General features: G+C 38.0%; 1 protein-coding gene across 1 annotated transcript in view; it reads right to left on the bottom strand.

Annotated features, from left to right (window-relative positions):
- TRAPPC10 (trafficking protein particle complex subunit 10) overlaps positions 1 to 23,106 on the bottom strand; it is a 44,794-nt gene extending 21,688 nt beyond the window's left edge. The window contains exons 1-10 of the mRNA XM_074603164.1: positions 22,852 to 23,106; positions 13,009 to 13,090; positions 12,164 to 12,299; positions 10,851 to 11,047; positions 9,078 to 9,273; positions 7,837 to 7,948; positions 6,554 to 6,801; positions 4,323 to 4,469; positions 2,422 to 2,536; positions 1,171 to 1,247 (exon numbers count right to left, since the gene is read on the bottom strand). Coding sequence (XP_074459265.1) covers positions 1,171 to 1,247; positions 2,422 to 2,536; positions 4,323 to 4,469; positions 6,554 to 6,801; positions 7,837 to 7,948; positions 9,078 to 9,273; positions 10,851 to 11,047; positions 12,164 to 12,299; positions 13,009 to 13,090; positions 22,852 to 22,942 — 1,401 coding nt within the window. The 5' untranslated portion in view covers positions 22,943 to 23,106. The remainder of the gene's footprint in view (positions 1 to 1,170; positions 1,248 to 2,421; positions 2,537 to 4,322; positions 4,470 to 6,553; positions 6,802 to 7,836; positions 7,949 to 9,077; positions 9,274 to 10,850; positions 11,048 to 12,163; positions 12,300 to 13,008; positions 13,091 to 22,851) is intronic.
- Positions 23,107 to 23,737: the final 631 nt, after the last annotated feature.

The following is a 23,737-nucleotide window of genomic DNA, read 5'->3' as shown; positions in this document are numbered from 1 at the left end:
GTATACATAAATTGTATATATTTATGTGACAGCTACATAGAAAACAATCTTTTATAGCGTATCTGATATCTGATTTTCTGTTGCATAAAAGTGCAGTCACAAATACAAATAGGAATGACAATTCTTTCATGGGCAAACTCTGCAGATCCCACTTAGTTTCTTAAATTAGGATGATACTGCTGAATTTAGCAGAGATCCTCAGGTGCAAGTTGGAACTGAATATGCAAGAGCAGCTAGCAATTCTGAAGATTTTAGTTTTGGTCCAGCTATCCAACTAGTCTTATAAAGTATAAAAATGAAACCTGGTATCTTCAGATAAAATCTTTTGAGTCTTTTTCTTTCAATAAAACTTCATAAAAACTAGTACTGCCTAGTTCTCAGATTTAAAAAAAAAATTGCTCAGTTTTCCTCCAACTTTTCCTCAGAAAACTTTAACAGCAGTATTGCAAATATAAGAAATTTCAGAGGAAAATTGTTTGAGGGAGAAAAAACCCAAAAACCAAACTAAAACCCCAAAACCCAAACACACTCTTGACAGTCAGGATTGGGGTTTTTTGTTTTATTTAGCAATCTTTTATAAAAAGACCCCAAAGATCATTACAATGGCTCCTCAATAAGGGAGCTGTCAGGAAATAAACATGCATATTAAAGCACAACGAGAATTCTAATGGAATTAGAACCCCATTAGAAACTATTATCCACAGATGTCCCACAGCTTATATGAAAAATTCCACAGTATAACTTAAACCACTTAACAGCCACGGCAAGATGCAAGTCTGAACCATTCAAAAGGAAGCTGAATTCACACACCAATATTCTTCTGGGTAAGATTCAGTTAATTCGGAATTTGGGACAGCAGAATATGATAACCATGACATTGGCTTTTTTAATAACTAAGTATACATACTTACAGATGATAACCTCTAATTCATAACTGTAAATATTAAAGTTAAAACAAATACTTGAAACTTGGGGCCCATACAAGGCTCCAATTGTAAAACAAATCAGCCTTGTTGTGTTCAGTGTGTAAGCAATAACCTTTGATAACAAAATATAGAAATACAGATTTACGTTCTCGATGTTATCTTCGCAGGTTTGGAAACTTTGGCCCTATTCAACCTATAATGTAAACATACAAAACTATTATAAATAACCAAAATTCATACTTACTAAGTAGTGTTTTTCAAAAGCTTCTACAGATGATAAGGCCTCTTTAAGTTTCTTATAAGGGCTCTGTGATGCATTTGCTTTAGAAAAAAACAGATCAAGAGGTGTCACTTACAAATACATTCCTGTTTTAATAACACTCTCCCCCTCCTTTTTCCTTCTAGTAGAAAGTGAAGAGAAAACTAATTTTGTGTGGGAAACAACACTAACACTCAGAGACGGATCACGAGTTTCTTCCCCGGGCTCTAGAATAAGATCAAGAAAGGCTGTTTCACAACTCTCTGTGTGTGCGTGCATGCGAGTGATGTTCAAGGTTGCAGGGTAAAGGCAAGCAGCAATATACTAACTGTACTAACTTCTCCACAAAATATTTCATAACATTTATTCAACCTAGAAACACACACAATTGTACTGAAATACCATATTGTGCCAAGAGTAATATTCTCACAGCACCCCACTGCTGGATTTATAAATCAGAGTGACAGAAGTATACTGTAACTTAAAGACATTTTACTACTTTAAACAATGTACTTCAAAGGAAAATTGTGAGCAAGACCAAGTTTTTTTCTGAAGCAGCTTGCTCAACTTAAAAGTCTTTGCCTGACCGAATAGGTGTCAGTATTTCTAGAAGAAAAAAGCCCCCATTTAAAATAAATACAACAGGCACCATAGCACTGAATTAAGAAGTGTACATCATCAGACCTGCAAGAGCAAGTGAAGCATCAGGCTGTCAGCTAATGCTTCACAGATACTAATTCTTCTAGCATATTTAACTTCTTCCCTTCAGAAATATCTTTGCGAGTGATAAAATCCCCAAGGAGTAAATAAATTTGATTATTCAGACACTCAAATAAATAATATCACTTCAACTCAAACAATATCACTTTGTAGTTCCAGTTGCAGGTTATCTGTTTGTATCAGATCAAGGATGCTGCATTTATTTTCCAAATAATTTTAATACTTGTCTGAAAGTATTAAAAATTTTACTAAAAACAGTACTGTTCAGGACTATTTACCTGAATGCTGATAAGTGGCGCATTAGTGGAAAAACATATGCTTGCAACAGTAAGGAGACGCATTGATAATTTAAAGTACTAGACACACACTAAAAGAACTCATAAGAGATAAGAGAGTTGTATCAATGTTTATTTATATGTAGGGATACTTGGAAATTACTATTACTGATGTACTTTTATGCTACGTATTTAAGACAATGTCAGTTATTAGATAGAATGCGTACATTCCTGGTAATACCTGTTTCAGGGCGTTCTGCTCCCAACCCTGCTAACAGATCGACAGTTCTGTTAAGGTCTTCTGAATTGGGTCCCTTCTCTGACACAAGTCCACACAGATAACCAAGAGATTTTAACTATAAGAGAAACCAGATGTTTGTTTTCAATAAGGTACAAAATCAATATAAAACTCCTTCTATTCTATTACATCATTCCTACAATACAAGACATTTCTGCTGCTGTCATATTATACTGCTTGTAAGATCTGTATTAAAATTGCTTCATGGGAAGAAAGTAGAGAACCTTTCAAAAGTAACAGTTATTCTCACAGTAGAAATTAATTTTATTAAGAATTTAATTGCATATAAGTTACTGACTCAAAAAATATTGAAACACATGTGTAGACACACATGTCCCTACATGCATAACACCTCATCAGAATAAATCCTTCTGGTTTTCCATATAAACACGGACAAAGCTTGAGATGTTTGGCAGTTATTGCCAAAGATCATTTCTAATAACTGCGTCTGTATTTTTCAAAACTATATAATCAAGAAATGCAGGCAGTCTCCAGTACACTGATAAGACAAGCTTGCAAATTCACCCAAAGTATTGTATTCAGGTCAAAACCTTCTTGAAAAAGAGATTATGTGCATAGCTAACAGTGTTAAAACAGTACGACACAACTACCATAAAACCCCTTCTAGACAGCAGCTGGTATGCTTGATACTCGCAAGTCAGCAGAGGATAATGTCTTAAAGAAGTTCAGTTCTGTTGGTCATTTAGTTAATTCATTTAGAATAACTCAATCAACTACCATGGTAAGCCCACAAAAGGAAAAAGGTCTCAGATTGTCATATTACTTTACACCATATAAAATGGGGATGGCTAGTACTTTTTTTTTTTTTTTTTTTAATTCCTTGTTACTTTGCCACTAGTTGCTAAATTTCTTTCATTCAGTCTGTTCCACCTTACTGCTACTCATTATCCTAAAATTTTTCCCTTGACCTTTTGTGTTGGAAGAGCTATGAATGGGAGAGACATTTCCAACTCGGGTACGCACCTTCCACAGAAACACATAAGGAACATGGGCAGAATGTGATGCACTCATCACCACTTTAAACAATTCTTTGTTTCCTTTATGCTGATCTCCTCCCCCCCTTTTTTTTTTAAACAGTAATTCTTCAAGGGGAAATTGTCTTTCTATGCTTTTGTAATAAGACAAGGAACTCCCAGGGTCACTTACAGGATTCCTAAGTCTACTGAAATAGGAACAAACTATGATTAAAATAAATAGAAAATGTTCTACAGGCTATGCAAACAAGTGGATGAGCTTACGCTGGTCTTCAAAAATGTAATTAGAGAAGGGGCTTAACCCAACTGAAAAGGCCACTTTACAACTTTTACTTTATGGTAAGGGGTGGTAACTGAAAAATTGCAAATTATTACTTATGTGCCTCTCTCACAAGCCACCAACAGTAACATCTTTAGCGAAGTTAGGGGTCTATTACTACCACACTAACATACTGAAGAAATAACGAACTATGTAAACGCATTGCTCTAATCTCTATTTATAATGGTAAATGCATTCAAATCCGGGCAGCTTCTCCTGCTATAACTGAAATTCATGCTCCTTCTCTCACATGGCATGGACTGAGTTCATTCTGGAGTTTAATTAGCCAGTCATTATCAAACTGAGAGCGGGAGTGTGTGGGTGGACAACAGACAAAGAGTTATTCCCAGGCCTCATCTGACAGTGGAAAAAGCGGATATAAACCTGTATGTCTCATCTAGACTAGCCTCAAGACAATACACCAAACTCCATATTAAATTCCACAACAAAAAGTGCAAAATCTGTTCCAGAGAAACAAATGGTCTACTTCAAAACTGTAATACCACAACTGCAACACATCATTTGCTCACCTTCTCAGTGGCGTAGCTCCATAAGCCAACTGTGTGGGAAACATTTGCATCTATTTGAGCCCTATCACAGCAGCCTTCTATTCTTTGTAAGACTTCTAAACAACTCAAAAATACCCAACAATCCAAAGCTCCAGGAGGAACAGAGACCTGAAGATGAACAGATAAAATTAACTGGGAAATAAACATTAGTCAGATGAGAAAATACTTCAGCACAATACTTTTTGTGATGCAACGTAGCAGAGCCTCTTGGAAGAGCTAACTCTGAGATGACACAAAAACCAGGCCAACTCTCACTACCTCCTGAATAATTTATATATATTAGTTTATGAAACAAGGACAGCTAAGCAGCTAGACAGTGACTATATTAACTAGATTTGATAACATTCACCAAGATGAAAGAGAAGGAAAAGAGGACTAATAGGTACTAGTAGTAGTTGGAAAAATTCAAAAAATTTGGAAACTAAACCTAAGGAAAGCAGAGTTATGAAAAATTTCTGTAAATACTACTGCTTTCCTAAGGAGACATCAGATTTAACTGAGACTGAAATTAAAAGCATACTAAGAAGTAGATTAAAAAACCTGAAAAAAAGAAATTAATCTAACTTTCCTTCACAACAATAAGGTTGTTAATCAAAGGACAAGATATCTGTCACTGGACAACTAATTAAAGAATAGAGGTAAAACCAACCAAATAAACAAAAAAACAAACAAAAAAACCACACGGGGGGGGGAGGGGAGGGGAGGGAAGAAAACAAGAAGGGATTATAATTCATGACATGATAAAGACAGACAGGAGAGTTTGATACTGGAACATTTCAAGAACTAAAGATCTGGAATATAATCACAGTAATGGTGTCTCAAAATCCTGTTCATAAACAATGCAAAAATATTCCTTTTAGAAAGACTCTGAAAGAGTCTTGAAACCCATAATAAACTAGGTAATTGACTAATGTGATAGGAAAGATCATCGTGCAACCACAGTGCATTTGAAACAAGCTGAATTCTGAAAGAATTTTCAGAAATAAGAGACAATGCAGAGAAGAGCCCCAGACATTGGGGGTGCAGGACAGACTTGGAGGGGAGCAAAACGGGAACCACAGGAAGTACCTTCAGAGATTTAGAGGGCTGAATGTATTTATTTTGGAAAAGAAAAAAAAAACAACCACAAAACACATACACAAAACATACTATCTGTGGGAATTACTTGTTAGTTTTAGAATACGTGAAGGTGTTGGCAATGCATCTGAAGTAGATTTTCTGCCTTTAAATGCAGATGAACAGATAGAACTTACTACCGCAGTGTCAGACAGGCAAAAATTAGCAGCTACTGTTATAATAGCACAGATAAAACTATAGAGAACCAGACACCCACAGGATTAAGGATATGGATGAGTCAGAAGGTGAAATTCAGGAATATTCTCATGCACATTAAGCCGTTCTTAAAGATGTATTTCAATTAATAGACATCCATGGTCATACATGGAGGACGATCAGTGTACAACATCCCTGATAAAGCCTCTTTAAAGAATTAAAGACCACCAACAGAAACTGAAGTATAGAGGAAGGGGTGGTAATGCATAGAGGCATGCAACACCACAAAAAGCTTTGAGCGCTGTCACTTGTTTCTATCTCTTTCTTCCGTCATTGGAAGAGATAGCCAGAGACACATGTATAACACAGAACAGCATTACTGGGCACCAAAAGAAATCACAAATAAGAACCACAAAAGGCTATCAAAGCAGCATCCAACTTGCAAGGCACTAAAAAGCCTTACTGCAAATAACATTTCTAGTTCAAAATCACTTTTTGTTACACATTAGTAGCTTGCGTATCAGCATATTAACCACCGTGCCTAATTTTCTTCAATGCAACACTGTTATAGATTTAAATGACGGGAACTACAGTTCAAGAGACTGGTCATAAATCCAGGAAAGAAGCAGATAAATTACCTACCAGCTTAAGAAGTTAACTTCCCAGGTGAAGACTAGAATACTTTAACTAAATACAGGTTTGGTTTTTGGATGTGATGTCTCCAAATTTCTTTCCGAAGACATCCTCATGATGAAACATTCACCTGTAGCACTGTTACAATCTGTTATTACAGCATCATTTCGATAACTCACAGCCAGTGCTTACTGTATTCTGGTCACCGACATCTAAACTCCAAAAATCTTGTTAGATCATCATTGGATAAAATCATTCACATAATGGAATATATTACACTGACTCACTTCTAATAGCTTGAGTTCTTGCACACAGTTGTGAAGAAGCTCCAGTGCTCGCTGGGAAACTTCCCATGGCCTCTGCAGGAAGATTAATAACGTGCACTGGCGAGAAAACAGGTAACTACGCAAGTCCAGTAGAGTAGCTTCTTGATTTTGAATTAGCTCTCTCTTCTCCATGTCTATTGGTTTTCGGAGAATTAAACCATTCCAGCTCCTCACTGGCTGGCAAAAAAACGTCAGCCAGTTTGCACCATCTAAGTAAATAAAGTTAATATCCAAGAATCAATCACTGCTTTCTATCAAAGTCTCTTCTTCCTCTCTCCAGAGGTTCAAGATAGCATATTCTTTCTAAAGTTTACCATATGGATAAATGACTTAATGTCTTAACTTCAAAAACAAAACAAAAACCAGCAGAACTTCCACAGCTACGTAGATAACTGAATTTCAGAACATTCAAACCCCATAGGCATTTTGTCTTAACTGCATATTTGTTATTAGTATGGGGGCAATCAGTTTGTAATGTATTTCTTAGCAATGAAGCCTACCTGAAGTTCAAAACAAACAAGCTTTATCTACTTAAGTATTTCTTATTCAGCCATCATGGATAGATGTGCCCGCACTTTCAGGTATAGCATCAGGCTCAGTCAGGACAAATAAATTTCACTGCAATTACTCCTGCACTATATTTTTACCAGATTCATAACATATACCTGATTAAAGCTGTTACATAACAACATATGCTTTAGCTCATTAAAACAGTTTAAAGTTATTTGATATTTCTCGCACGGTAATTTTTCTTGAAGAGAAAGTTAAATCTTCCATAGTGCGGATTAAGCACAGATTTCTATTCAGTTTTGTACTGATTACTAAATGTCTCATGTAATTTGAGACAAAACTGAATGCATTTATCCAGGAAGCTCTTTACTGAATAACTTAGCAGTGAGCTGTGAAAACAGCAACTGTATGCCAGCCAGATCCATACTTAGGTAATTATAAAGTTTCAGGGCTCCATTTGTAATGATCATCGATTAAGAGCAAAATGCAGGTTTTCATTAAAAATTACTTCCAAGCCTCAGAGATGAAAACCAAAACTTTAATAGACTAAATAATAAACTGATGTGCACTGTGTTTGCATACACCATAAAAGAAGAGCACAAACCACCTAATGCATCTCCACTGCAATGTACCATCTTTTTCTCCCATGCACACATATGGTACCCAAAGCACTGGGTTGTTTAGCGGAAGCATAGTTGAGAAAATTAATACACTTAACATTTTAAGACACTTACCACCAGCCCCAAAGTTGACAACGTATTGAGAAAACAAGGCATCCAGTTCATCATACTGCACTAGCGCATCCTCAAATTGCTGCAGCATCTCAAAGACAAAGGCCAGTTCTTCCTTTTGATACACAAACAATACAAGGAACATGTAACTGGTATTAGTCATGTCTGGTATTGCAGCCTGCCCCCATCCATACATAGAGCTCTGGGAACTACTTTTTCCAACATTCTTCCCCTTCCAGTATTCACACATGTAGGAAAAACTGCATTGTAAAAGATGCACCATTTCTTTCTAATACAAGGAGATTCACAAAAGAAGATTAAGTCATACAGCTATGCCAGTAAATTCTGTTGTATATCCCGATCCTCATTCACTACAAGGTATTGTTCATACATCTATTGAAAGTTCAAGTTTCAAAAAAACCCCCAAAATTTGCTGAAAACTCATCTCCCATAATAGTAATATTTTCCCCTCTCTGTTTACACTACGAAGGCACCAATTGCAGTATCAATAAAGGTTCAGCTGTACACAGAGAAGAGAGCCAAAATGGTAAGTAGAAAAAGTCTGAAAATGAGATATGTCATATGCAAGAGCTAGCGCATGAAGTCAAAGGAGATACGAAGATGAGGTGGAATTGGTATGGAGAACAGAACTGTACAAGGACTAGAAAATTCCAAAGGAATCAAGACCTTTCATTCTATCAAACAGAAGTTTCTTGCTTTTCTCTGTACCAGCTAAAATAAAGACATATTTAGAAATATAAAAAAATGGAATTCAGTGCATTCTCTATATGGATTACTTCAAGATAGACACTTTTCTAAAAATCATATCCATACATACTGATAATAATCTAAACAAAGAAAGCACAGCAACCTTCATGTTAAATACCAATTACAAGTTTGAGTGTCTTTGCGCAGGCACAGTAATGGGACATTCACCCAAAATTCAAGAGCAACTACTAAAACACTTTCTAGATGCAATTTGTTTGCTTCAGGTTTATAAAACTTTGACAAGCCTGAAAAGATTTCGCTTCTGTAACAGCACTGTATTACAATGGAACACAAACCTGCTGCAAACAAAATCTAGAAATGCTGCTTTTATACCAGTCTTCATATTTCCTGCCCCAGCCCTCAAAGAATGACCAGAACATTAGAAGTACCTGAAAGCCAACTACAACAACAACAACAAAAAAACCATTATTAAAATTAGGACTTGAGTTCTTTCTTCAATAAAAAGAGATGCTTACCTGGACCATGAAATACTCGCAGAAGCTCCACCCTGGCTCGGTTCTTTTCTCTCTCAAAGTCCTCATGTCATCTTCAAACTTGCCTAAGTTTTTGGTAAAAGACATGAGAAGCAATGTCCTGAGTTTGGTCAGGAAGGCATTCCAAGATTCCTGAGAACGGGAAGAGTCTTTCAAAGGGTCAGAAAGTACCACGCATCTGTAAGGAGATTGATAAAAATTATTTTTGAGGAGGTAAACATAAAATTCACATATAGATGTGAATACCCAACTGATTCAGAATGAACAAAATTTATGTTTTCATTCTACACTAATCAGAGGAAAAAAACCAAGGTTGGGGTGGGTTTTTTGAGGTGGTTTTGGGGTGGGTATGTTGGGGTTTTGTGGTTTTTTTGTTTGCTTGGTTTTTGGTGGCTTTTTAAAAAACTTTTCCACGTATTTTTAAGTCTGTGATACAGTTTATGAGAAGAGTTAAGCGTTTTCTGCAAAATGAATACTATAAAGCTTTACTTTTTTTTAAGCAAATAATGGATACATTATTACAATTACTTAAACATAAGTAATGCAGTAGCTATCCAAGAAAAAAAAAAAAAGGCTGCTTAGCAATACAAATCAGCAGAATGGTAATTATAGTTACTCCTGGCAAGGATTATGCAAGATACAAATCAAGATCCATTAGATCACATATAGTCAGCCTTTCCTAAGTCACTTAAAAATAATCCTTCATAATATATTCTAACAGTATCTCAATCCTATATGCTAAAACTTCCACTGCTTCTATCAGAAAATAAATAAACAAACAGATCACATTAATTCACAGACAAATCTGTCTTTTTTAGAGCATTTTTTTCCCTCAGTTTTTCTATCACAATTTACTAACATCCAAAAAGCTAACAATATCTCTGGTCGTTCAAACTATTTGCCCAAATAATCGTATAATATACCAAACACTGGTTAGGTACAAAGAAAGTGCTGCACACGTACAGTGTATTACAACATGCTGACCTGCCAGTCACTGTCAGCTCACAACAAGGTACAATGAGTGCTTCCATCTACCCTTTTCAACTTCAAATGTTCATCCTGTCACTCATTCTTCAGGGCAAATTGTCCCGTTTAAAGTTAACTCTTCAGGTTAAAAGAACAAAATGTAGTAGACATAACAGACTCAGCGCAATGTTTCAGAATAAGGAAGACAGTATCTATTAAAGTTGGTCTGAAATTAAGATTTGTGTATTTTGCTGACTTTAATGAAAGCAAAACCAGTTTCTTATATTCAATATTATTTTCCTTAGAATAAAAACATCTGAAGAAACTGGCTTTAAGTCAATTATATCATAGCAGAAAGGTGATGAAGTGAAAGGCAGAACGTACAATGGTAAAAAATACGCCCTACTGGCTTCATATTCCCCTCTCATCTCACTCCCACTACCTATAATTCTGTTAACATTTTCACCGGCACCTAAGCAAGCAAGAAACCCTGAAGTTCTAAAAACTGATTACCACCACACTGTTCCCCTTAAACCTCTCTTAGCCAGGAGGAGATACTTGAGAGCTTTTTGAAACACATTTCAAAGCCACCAGGAATCCAGGAAGAACTGAAAATAAACTTCTCCCTTTATTGCTTGTGTCAGCCTTCTTCAAAGCATAGGTGTTATGTTACCATCAGTTTGAACGCTGGTAAGTCCTTAAATGAGCAAGGAACCTGTTACATAGGGTTGAGTTTTTAAATCAGCACACTAGTAAGGTTAAAATGTTTGCAAGTAAAAGAACGCTTACCTGTCACTTTGTTTGTTACAGAAGTCATTTCTTATTTTATCTACTATAGAGGTTCGGGGAAGGATATTTGTTTTATTCTTTTTCTTGGCATCACTCTCCACTACCACAATTAGCCAGTCCACTGAGTTGTGAGCTTTGAGGACGTTCTGCCACTTGGTGATGTCATCCTTGACTGTAGTTTTGTACACTTCCGTGTCCTGGGATGAGAAGTGATGAATCATCAAATCAAACAGATATTCTGAACAATTTCAAAAGGCAAATTTTGTTCCAACAGAAGACAAACAGAAAGACACATCAAAGAAAATTAGTGACCAGTAAGTTCACTCACTGAAAGAAATCAAATGAAGTAAAGTATAGTAAGGTTTTGGTCTTGGAATTTAATTGATTTCTAGTATTTTGGTTAACAGTAAATATATCTTAGTATTTGGTATGTTATCATTCTTTAAATTACTGAAATTATATTTTAAAATCTTGATTTAAACTCTTATTTTACACATTCTTGACCTTTACAACAAAAATATCTTTGAAATTACAAAGCTGAACATTATTCTCACATAGTAGCAGAAGTGTGATATTTGTGCCTTCTAACATTGCTCAAATCTTAATCTGTTTAAAAGCATTTCCATAAAAATCAAAAAAACCACAGAAGTGTTGTTTGACACTTTTTTGGCTTTTGGGTTGGTTTTAAACAGATCAATTCAGACAACTCTTAAGGCTGTTCTGGATATTTTTTGATTGGTCACAGATCAGATGTCACCTTTGTCCTTCAACTGGATAATTAATTCCTAACAGAGGCCAACCAAAAAGCAGTGAACTGTACATAAACAGGATTAAGACATTCCAAATCTTGCCTAGTTTAGATTGCTGACACGTACTAATACCTGACACATACAGAAGATGAACTAAAGAAAAAATACATATCTTAAGATTTAACCTCATGAATAGATTATAACTGAAATACTCTGGCCACATATGTGTATTATGAAGCAAGTGTGCTGTGCTACTGCAGTAACACACTTAGATCCTGTGTTTTCTCATGGCAAAGTACTGGAAAAACTAGGTTATTCAAAAGCCTGTCCTCTTAGTGTCAAGCAACATTACAAAGAAATACTGTTTATGGTAAAAAGTACTCAGGCTGACTAACTTTTTTTCCCAATAATACTGCGTATGTGTGCTTATGTAATGCAGAATTAATTGTTCAAAGAAGCATGAAAAGCAAATGAAAAATACCAGAGAGCACAAGTAGAAAGTCAAAACGATTTCATCTTTAAATCTGAGTAGTCAGTTTTTCATGATGTTTTCCTAATACTCACACAACATTCTGTCCAATAAATATGAAGAAAGGGAAAAGTCAAGAGAGCCTTATTCCCCTCTTTGGGCAGTAGCTCCTCTTTAAACTGAACAAAGTTAGATTCTAGATGAATCATCTTCGGAGCACGGCCATAAGACCTGCAAAGTTTAAAAATTCAAATTAGCAGATGAGACATACATAGCAGAATATAAAAATGAACAAGTACTTTGGGGAAGAGGAATAAACTGAAATACTCTGGTATTGGAAAGTCACAAATTATGCTTGCTGCAGTTAGCATAAAGTTAACTAAAATTTGGTATCACTTGAAATGCGATAGATGCTCCTTTTCGCAAGAACAGGAGCTAAAAGCTTTTCGTCTTTCATTAAAAGATTTTCTGTATCTCTAGGACCTCTAAAAATAGAAAATTCTAAATAAGAAAATTCCCAACATTTTTTTCCAATGAGAAAACAGTGTGCCATACCAAACTTCTTGCAGGAAAGTGCACCTAATTCCGCATAAATTCTACCTATATTCTCATTAAACAGAAAGCATGTCACTTTCAGAACATGGCTGTCAAAGCACATCAAAGCACACACCAAGACAAACCCACAAACCACAAAACCAAAAAGAGAAACACAGCATTACCATAATTTTTCTTTATGAAGTTATGAAGTTCAACATAGCCAAGTGCAAATGATCATCCTGAACGACATTTACCTTGATTATCTAAGTTCTCCTTTCCTCAATTCAGTTGCTACATTCAACTCAATTTATGATAACAGCTTCTCAGACAACAAATAATACACACTTTCCCAAGTCTAAAAACACACATTGAAATAGCATCACAGAATAAAATGTAAGTTTACCTCCTCCATTCCATGGGTTCTCTAGGAAGCTGCTGAGAAAGTGTAGGATATAAGGAAGTAAATAAATTCTGATCTCCAGCACCTAAAAGTGAAAGGTATTAATCTATTATTACGTGCAAATTATAGAAGAGAGAGTAATAAGTATACTATTAATGGTTGGTTGTTTCAATAAAAAGGTGTAATTTTATCTGCTATATGGAAACTGGAGTCTAGCACTGAACTTGACTGTTTAAAATCACATGCTCTCATGACCTGCTACAACACTTTAACAAAGCACATAATACATATACTGTTATAACTTCCTATTACAATTTTCCAGGTAGCTACATAATCCATATACCAGAGCGAGTATCATCCATATAGGTGGTCCAACTCTAAAAACTAAACAAGCAACTCCTTAGCCAGAGCCATTGGCTAAACAAAGTATTTAGATTAATTTAGCCTCAAGAATTTAGCTTTCACAAACCAGAAGTCTGGTTAGACGGTAGTTCACATCCCTTCTGTAGCTGGGCCTACCACGAGAAAACTAGCATTAGCACAAGTTCTGTGCTTTACTGGGTTTGATTCCTCTCTCCCGTTATTCTGGGGCTGCTGTTAATACAAAGCAGCTCCGTGCCCACTGCCATATTCCTTGCTGCCTTCAGAAACCTCAGGTCTGTTAACACGGTACAGGTCCCCTGGAGCTGGCCCCACGCTGACACGCAGATCTGTGATTAGGCTTTAACCACTCGGGCTTTGAAAAACTGCACTAAATGCAACTTTGGAATAGCTACTTGTATACAAGCTGGAACAAAATGTAGGATCCACTATACAAAAAAAATATTATCACTAGTCTATGAATATCAATTCTTAAATTCTGTTCTTTTCCTTTGGGTACAAGGAGGACATGACAAGGAAGAGACAGGCTTAGAGTAAGTTATTCTAATTTCTGATGGTTATCAACATCTTTGAACAAAAAGATGGTAAACTCTGGAACAGGGCACTTTGTCAGACACGCTTGAATCCAGACTGACGAATCCACCACACTAGCCAATGCATAATGCCCAAATAGCCTTTCATGATACTTAAACAGAAGACGTGGCATTTGATGTCTGGCAAACAGAGATGTCCAATTGAGAGGGGAGTAAGGTCAAAAATATATTTGCCACTGCATTTGATCATAGATGTAAAACTGTTACATCATGTGCACTCTCTAAATCTGGGAGAACAAGTTGGCCCATACTAGTTGAATGGTATCACTTATTAAATCTCTCATCTGCATGTTGCCCTGAGTTATCCCTTCCCTGTACTTCCTCCTTACTGCCTCACCTTTGGCTGACTGCATTCTCTTCTACCAGAGAGCGCAGTTTAATTCTAAAAAAAATAAAAATAAAAATGTTATTTCCTCCTATGGAGACTTTACTCTTGCCCCTGAAGAGCTACATTTTCTGATTAAGATTTTAAGAGGCCTATAGGCAATTCTGCTATTTTCTGGTAGTTTTACACCTGTTTCCTTTATATAATCATCTGCCATTGTACAGCCCAACCTGAACAGATTTTCTTCTTACCTTCCTGTGGAACAGGCAGCTAAGGCTGGAGAAGTACCTAGTACCTGACATCCTTTCTTCTCCGCCCCACCATGCAATCTCACCTCCCAGCACACAGCCAGGAATTACCTCCACAGTAGCTTTGCACGCTTTAGTTTATCTTGGAAACCTTTTTCTAGTCCACTCATCTTTTCCCAATTTTCTCATACCTATTATTTTGATTACAGGCTACTAGCATAATTCTATCACTGCACAATAATAATTTAAAAAAAAATAAAAACTAAAGAGCCTGATTAGGTGCCAGAATAAGCAAAACCAGATCTTCTAACGTCTGACCAAAATAGGTATTATTCAGTGATACAATTTCCTGGAATAGTTAAAAAAAAAACAACACACAAACAAAAAAAAGCCCACTCTACTATTAGTGCTTTAGCCTTAAGTCTTCAGAAACCTACTAAACAAGCACTTTATACTTCACTCTTCACCTTTATCCTATTCTGTCTGCATTAAGTGTAGTATAAAAAAAAAAAAAAATCTTATTTAAGACTATAAACGAATGTCTAAAACGAATACCTAAGCAAGTGTTAGTCACATTGTTAATGCTATCTTATACAAAGTTACATCTCTATGAGTGAGGTCATGAAGAACAGTCTATTGATTTGCAACTCATTACTGCCTCTAGAAAGGGAAGTAACGCTTAGTGATTTAGGAACAGCGTAAGGACCACCTCAAAACGATACCCTACAAAGTTTGGAGCCTCCTCACTGAAAGAAAAAACTATGTATTTTACCTCTGGAGCGTAACAAAGTGTTCCTTCTATACTGCACCTAAAAATCCAATATATGCCACAAAAAAGTTTCAGAATTCAGCATCTTGAGTAAAAAGGATTATTCCAGAATACAGAGGAACTACTAAATTATAATGTTTAAGCATCCTGCTATTCCAGACAACCACATCACGTTACCAGCTTAAGAAAGGTATATTTGCTCTAAACCCACTTAATTTTTCCTCCTGCATTAGTTTTGAGGGAGCATAAAATACATGTAAAAATATATTTATGATCAAGGCAAGACTATCTTTTAGGATGAGGAGAAAAGGGAGAACAGACTCTTCTGCCTCTGAAGCATTAGTAGTTGCTGCATCCATGATCTACTTTCCAAAGTATATTAAAAAAAAAAAAAAACAGAACACAACAACAACACAAGAACCCAACTAAACCCAAACCACATCACTAGAGGAATTTTTGCTTTTATCTGACTGAATTCTATGAATTTTGAATGAAACATTGCAAAAGCACAAGTAACCCTGGAATTCAAACTTAGAGCAAACCCCAAAAGCCTCCACAAAAGTCTGAGAATTGCTTCAAAGATTTTGTTGTAGTTGGTTTTTGGTTTGGTGGTTCTTTGGGGAGGCTGGGAGGGAGAGGCAGGGTGTGTTTGTTTGGGTTGGGTTGTTTTAGTTTGTTGATTTGGGGGTTTTGTTTTGTGGGTTAAAAAAACAAAACAAACAAACCAAAAAAAAACCAAACAAAAAACCAATCAATGCAAAAAAAAAAACAGATTAATGTGGCTGGATGCCTAAGTACAACTGTATCACAACAAATTCATTTCAGTGGATGGATGTCAACACTAAGCCCTCACTCAAAGGATGCTCAGTAATGGAGGAAAGACACTCCTAGCCAAAGTGTAAAGAATGATCAGACACAGGCGAAAAGGAGAAGGAAGGATGTGTGTAAAAGGGAAAGAAAAGTAATTTTGGAATCCTATCATTACTAAAACTCTGCAGCCTTCCAGAGAAGGGTTTTTCTCTTTCAGAATCTCACAGAATTAAATAAGACTTAAATCTCCCAATAGAGATAACTAGGAAGTAACATTAAAGAGTCATCCTTTATCACACAAAACACAGTAAGAAGTGCACCACTTGTGTTTTATTATATTATCTAATACAAATAATTTATAAATAATATTAATCTAATCATTATACATTTCAAATTTATACTTATGTGCATTTTAAAAATACATTCTACAGCTTCTCTAATTTATAATATAAGTCTAGTAAATATTTTTGATTGTTTTATTTAAATATTTGATTGATTTTTTTTTTTAATTATCATTATTTTTTACAACAGAAAAAATTACTAATCCATAGCCCCTGGAGCACCTGTCTCAGCTTTTATACCATGTACGTCTGAATTAATCTATTACCCATATGGATGTAAATACACACACCAAATTCAGAAAAAAACACAGTAATTCTTTAAGTGATGCCACTCCAAGTATAGGGTGGTTTTGTACGTGAAGTGGTAAAACTTATTTTAACTAACAAAATAATAGAAAGCAGTAATGCTCAAATGATACACACTAAACAGAAACACTTCTGGAGAAAGGGAAGAAAGAAGAAAGCATGTTTCCTTTTTTTCCCACATTACAGAGTTCAGAAGGCATGCTCTTTGACACTTATTTAAACACTTCACTAACACATTAAGCCAAACAGGTATCTGTCCAGAAACCAAATGCAAATAAAGCAGCAGAACCTTAAAAGGGTTTTACAATGAGCATAAATCAAGCACCGAATCAGACAGTGTAAATTAAAAACATTTCTATGACCTTCAAAGACTTGACGTCCACAAAATTGACATCCAAAATGTAAAGATGACCACCAGGTCAGGCAAAAGAGGAACAAAACTTACTCAAACGAATCTTGATTGTGAACCTGGCTGTAAAAACTCATTATGTAAACTAAGTAAAGAACATCTGTCTCTTTTGTTCAAGGACAGCCTGTATCTCTATACAGCAGCTCATAACCATAAACCTAATCCTAGGTAAAAATTCCAAAAATTGCATTAGCCAAGAACTGAAATGGGCACCTAATGCCAAAACACCCTTTGTTTATGTTATACCTTAATGCAAAGGGGACCAAGTATCCCAGTCAATAAATCTCCAGAAGACAACATGAACACTCAAAGTACTAATTTTTAAAATTTTATGCTACTGGTCCCAGATTTTTCTTTTCTCTACTCTTTCATCCTTGACTTTCTCCCTGACATTTTGGTAGATCAAGTCAAGGCAACCATCCTCCCTTCCATCTACCCCTGTCTAGGATGCTTGTTCTGCTGCAAATCTCTACAGGAATGATACAAGAACCAGAATGACCACCTTACCAGGACACCCAAGAGGAACCGGCACTCTTCGTGACAGCTGTCTGATACAAAAGAACCATAAAATACTGACATTTTTTAGTTTAATGCCTGCCTAAAAATCACCAAAATCCCCAATAATCTATTATTTTTGTCTAACACTTTCCAAATATCTTAGCTGCTTATAGGCTTTGTCACTGCAGTATCTGGATATTCCACAGTTAATTTTTTCGAGGAAGTTATCCCAACCCACTAACTACACAGGCAATGTAAAATAAAAAATCCTGAGGTCAGATGACTAAAGCAGACAAATATTTTTCTTTGATACCAACAACAAACCCAGACAACTGAGATAAAAGGCTTCAAATACCTATAAAAGAGCTCAGTGCCAAGACTAAGCTTTGGTGTGGGTTTGTTTAGCTTTTATGCCCAAATATCAGTCACAGCTAACCTTTCCGATCCCACTTATTCTTCCACTGACAAAGAGTTCTGCTGTGAAACTTTCTTCATAATTCACTAGCCTATTATAAGTGGATCCACCTGAAGTTTTGGAAGGTTGATGGATTTTCGTATTTGTTTCTTTTAAAGGTTCTCTCCCCTCAATCCAGATCCATTTTTAAGAGAGGTCTAAAAACTGAAACACAAGACAGCTTAATTGCTATATAAAAATCTTAGCTGATGCACCAGTAGCCTGCAAAATAAAATCTTTTAGTAAAGCTTTAAATCCTTACTTACTGCTGCACTACTAAATTTGTAAAATAGGGGTTAACACTAACAAGAATATGCTGCTGCTTCTATATAACATGTAATCAGATATTTAAGTACAGAATAATACTGGATCAAGTACAAGATAGTGATGATTTACAATGCAGACAGGAGTCCTGTTTGAGAACAGGAAAAATGCATTTATAGGATATAGTTGTTTAAAGGGTTTCACTAGCAGCAAATCGTTCTAATCACTTGGACGACAAACCACTTCTTGTTGGCACATTTTTTATTACATCTACCTATTAGTAACAGAATAACTTTTGAATCAAGCTCTCCCAGTCCCAGAACAATACTCTTAACTGCAAGCATTTATTTTCACTCCGAAAAGATGTAACATTCTTCCCACCCCCCCTTTACTTTTATGAACCTTTTCTGTTTACACTGCTCTTGTAGGTATTTGCAAACGTTTTCCATTCTCGGGCCTACAATGATTTTGCTGATGGTTTTGCTCTTGCTGTATCACAGCACATTCTGAATATGGAACAGATAAAAGCGATACATCCCATTCTCTCCAAAGATTATATATAAAGTTCGTTGTACTAAGGCAGAGTATTGACCATGATAACAAATATGCACACATACAATATATAAACAGGTACTACACACTGATAAGGAATATTCAACAACTGCATGAAGATAATTACAAAAGAACAGCTTGGTAGGAAAGCTCCGAAAAACCTATTAATTACTTCATTTAGAAGGACTGTCTTCAGTATTCAGCTTCCTCTTCATATGGATAGGCAGCGCTAAAAATTTAAGTGCAAACCAGCTACAAAAGGACAAGTTCTTTCATCAGAACACTCGGTTGATATATACGTTCAAGAACATTATGTTAAAGTTCCAAACTCTTTCTCAAAGTTTCAAAGAGGACTCATGAGAAGGAAGCAACATTGTTTAGGTTTCCTAGGAAAGTAATCTGCATTGTTTTAAAGATTATGTCAAGTCAACATTGCAAAGAAACTACCCAAGTTCAAGATGCCTCATGCCAACGCTCAACTTCCCTCTTCAAATAAAAAACAATTAATTATGCTAAAAATAGTATTTCTACAGCAGTAAGAAAGATAGAAGCTGACTCAAAATGCTTTGTAAACATACCAGGTCTGGTAGCAATGAAGATAAATTGCTACAGACTGGAATTGAGAGTAATGTGTCAGAGTGAGCATAACCACAGCTGGACAGTGAAACTCCCCAGTGGGTTTACAACCTAGTAAAACCGATAGTATAAAAACGTGATTCAAACTAACTTTGAAAAGAATCATCACGGCACTCAGTCCTAACTGACAAGAATGATTTAATACTAAACAGGATGCTGCCATCTTGAGAAAAGGGAAAAAAAAAACATAAAGGAACAGCATCTTTCCGTGAATATACTACTTTTTCCACACTTAAAAAATATGGTTGTCTGTTTGCCTAGGCAAAATGCCTTTAGAAGTTCTTGGTTAGACAGTTTGCCTAGATGCAGTCTATTACACTAAACTCTCTGTTAAAACTGTGGGGTTTTGCCAATAATACAAATACCATAAATACAAGGCTAATGTATCTACAAACAAATCCTGAGGACAAAACTATTAAGTTACAGTACTAACATGAAAAGACTAGTGACAATAACTGCATTTGCAATTGGCATCAAATATACAAGCGATGTGGAAATTGCCATTTTTATTCTATAGGCTGAGGCCAGCACATACATAGAGCGCTGAGTTGAGGACTGTACCAATATAGCAAATAACTACTGTTACAATACCAACAAACAGATTTGAAAGCATAACTCTCTTTACCAAAGAAGCATTCCTTTCAGAGTCCTGTCAAGTTTATTTCAAGTAGATAGAAACATTTGCTTACAAAACATCTCCGATATGCACAGTGTCGAAAATAAGTTTAATTCCAAACAAAACTCTCTCTTCAGTTCTCCCTTATTAAGAATAAACCCTAAGAGTTAACAGGAGTATTTCATGATACAAATGTTTGCCTAACAGAGATTAATCTAAATCTTGTAGCAAGAGGAAATACTTATGTTCTGAGACACAGCTTCACTTAACCTTCACTCTTCTTCATACTATCAAAAACTAGCCATCCCCCTGCAGGTCTGTTTTCTCCTCATGTGGGCCTGCTAAGTGAGGCAGTTATCCCAGACAACTCCAACTGCCTGAAATCGGAACCACAAAACAAAGGATAAACTGTATTTGTTGAACAGCTTCAAGTATCGTGGCTTTGAATGCACCTTCCAACAAACCAATACTGAGGCAACAATCCTTTTCCTGGAAGACCAAGCTTCACCTCCTCATAAATCACCAGCAATATAATGCTCAGAAGAGCGTTCCTTCAAGTAAATCATTTCTGTTGAATGCATTTGTTTGAAATACTAGGGTCTCTAAGTACTCCACTTCTTTGAACAGAGAAAAAAGGAAACTAAACAGTTAAGGCAAAACACATTGACCATTAAAAGTTAATGTTTTAGTTTAAAAATGGCAGCAAGTCACCCTTACTACATTCACCAGAGAGGTCATCTCTGAGCACTTTTGCTCAATTAGCCTTATTTTCTGAACTAGGTTGTCTCAGACCAAGCCATTTTAGTCCATACCACTAAAGATACTACTGTCACCCTTGTCCACAGCCCCAGAAACGATTCCTTTAGTCCAGGAGCAAGACTTACAAATGATACATAACGTTCACCTCATATCTCTTTCGTAAGTATGCTGCTACCATTCTGTATGGTGATAAGTCCAAAACATTTTGCAACCATGCATTACATTCACTCACTATATGAAATTAATATCCTTTGCAATATCAGATAATTGGGCTTTACTCAAGTCTGATGAAATGTAACATTTGGAATTCTGAAAGTTTCCTTGCACAAAGAGAGTCCTTTTCTGCATTTACCAACAAAAAAGCAAGCCTGAGGTAAAACTCCATGTACTTCAACGGACTGAAATCATACAGGAACAGTAAGGAGTGACAGGTATCAGCACCACCGCCACCCCTCTCACACACAGAGAGACTCTCCGATTCTGAATACAGGATAAAGCCAGCAAATCAAAAAAAACAATCCACCATAGCCTGAACAGTAGCACAACACCAACAAGGAAGGCAACAATATCCTTCAGATGTTTCTGATCAATACATTTTTCTGACTTTAAACCTGAAGTGAAATGGATTTCAAAAGCCTTGAAGTAGGTGAGTACAGAAGATTCAATAGAGATACCACTGACTTCAGTTTATGAACTGCATCAAAAAAAAAAAAAGAAAAAGTTTAAGAAAGAAAAAAGCACATTTATAAAAGTCTGAAGAAAACATATATACACACAGAGCTCCATAATTATAGTTATGAGGTTACAGTTGGGTATTTTTTTAAAATACCACTATCAGTCTGAGACCTTAATCATCACTGGATGCTTACTTCAACAAATTGACAACACGCACCTGTGAAATAGTTTCTATTTCACATGCACATAAAGCATTCCTGGTGTTTTCCTGATAAAGTGCAAATGTGTAGTTAGTTATGTCATCAACAGAGATACTCTCGACTAAGAACAAACAGCCAGCCACTGGTTACCTTTTGTTAGTAGAATTCTCTATGGTCATCACATTCATCTTATGTTTTTATTAAGAGTACTATAGATGTAGTTCACATGCTTGTTTTAAGGGAACTTTGGGTGCAATCCTCTATACCTGTAAGAGCATAGGAGCTCACGGTTTAGCTCAGGACCAGACCACATGTGTCCCAGGTGCCTGCCTCTGATACCTAAAAGAACTAATTCATCACTGGAACCACATGATCCGGTTTGTTAAATAAACCATCTCAGAGATGAAACCAAAGCACAGTAGTTTAAGATTTAAGTTATAATGTCAGTGGGAATCTATCCTCGCCACAGAGGACACCTTACTTCTCGTGACTTCTCTTACCCAGAGCAAAGCCACACAAAGCTCACTGGCAAGAAGTTTGGGGTTTTAAGATTTATTGTCATATTGGACTCTCTTCCCCCTAAGCACCTGTAAGCGTGACATTCTCTTTTGTTATTTACTATAAACATACAGAAACAAACCCAAGTTTGCCCACTGCCGTTAAAAAGGGGGGAAGGGGAACCAGTAAAGAGCCAACACCCGCCACCAGAGCCCCTCGCAGTCCCTCAGCCCCGAGGGCCGCCCCCCTCCCAACCGGCCGCCCTCCTTCCGCCTCGCCCCGCTCCCGCCCTCCCCGCCGAGCCAGCACCCCGCATAGCCCCGCATGGCCCCTCGGCCTCCTCCACCACCGCCGGACCCCGCCCCGGGCCGCCCTTCGGAGCGGGACAACCGGCCTGCCTCCCCGCTTCCCCCCAGCACCGCTCCGGACGGCCATTGCTGCCCCGCCCCCCCCGCTCCCCTCAGCCCGGCAACGACCGTTAACGCCCGTCGCGGCGCGCGGGGCGCACTCACAGGTGACGATGGGCTTGTTCTCCATGGTGTAGATCACCGGGGGCTTCTCCCTGCCCTCCTCCTCGGCGGCCGCCGCCGCGGCGGGGTCCATGAGCGGGCGGGGTCCTCAGCCCCGGCTCCCCCGCCCGCTCGGCGCCATGGAAACGCCGCCGCCGCCGCCGGGGGGGCTGGGCCGGGACGGGCCGCTCCGCTCCGCCTCGGGGCCTTGCTGGCGCCCCCCCCCCTCCCGCCTCCCCCCACCCCCTTCCCCGCAGCGCCGCTCCAGAGGGGAAGGCGGGCGAGCTCATCCGCTTCCTGGATCACCGGTGGAGCATTACCGCTTCCGGGGAGCGCCGCAGCCCAGCCGGCCAGGGGCGACGCCGCCCGGGCCCAGCGCGGCCGCGCAGGGGTTAAGCCGGAAAGCGGGTGAAATAAAGGGGAAGGGGCGGCGGGGCGCGCCTGCGCGGAGCGGAGGAGGAGAGGCAGGCACCCCCTGTGTCTCCGCTCTGGGCATGGGACAGCCCTTAGCGGGCGGAGTCGTTAGGGCCGGCCTGCGGTGCCCAAAGGTACAGGTGGCCGGAGGGGAGGGTTGCCTGGCCATCCCCGGCCTGCCTGTGCTCTCCCCCGGGCCGGGCAGGGGTAGGCCGCGCTGTGCGGGAACCCCATGGAGGGAGGGAGGAGGGCTGCCGCCACCGCCGGGTGCGCCGAGGCGGCTGTGGGAAAGAGCCTCTCGCTGTGCCCGGTTCGCTGACACCCGGCGTTAATCTTTATTTAAACGCATTCCAGGACTTCTGTAAGGCTCTGGTGGACCTCGTGGGCAGCCGCCCAAGGCCTGTAAGGCCGCTGGGCAGGGAAGGGGGCCTGCCAGGTGGTGCCATGGCAGGGCTGTGCCTGCGCCCGAGGGCAG

The sequence above is a fragment of the Larus michahellis genome, chromosome 1 (assembly GCF_964199755.1).
Source record: "Larus michahellis chromosome 1, bLarMic1.1, whole genome shotgun sequence".
Classification (NCBI taxonomy): domain Eukaryota; kingdom Metazoa; phylum Chordata; class Aves; order Charadriiformes; family Laridae; genus Larus; species Larus michahellis.
The sequence above is the reverse complement of the archived record's forward strand: the minus strand, read 5'-3'. Positions and strand labels throughout refer to the sequence as shown.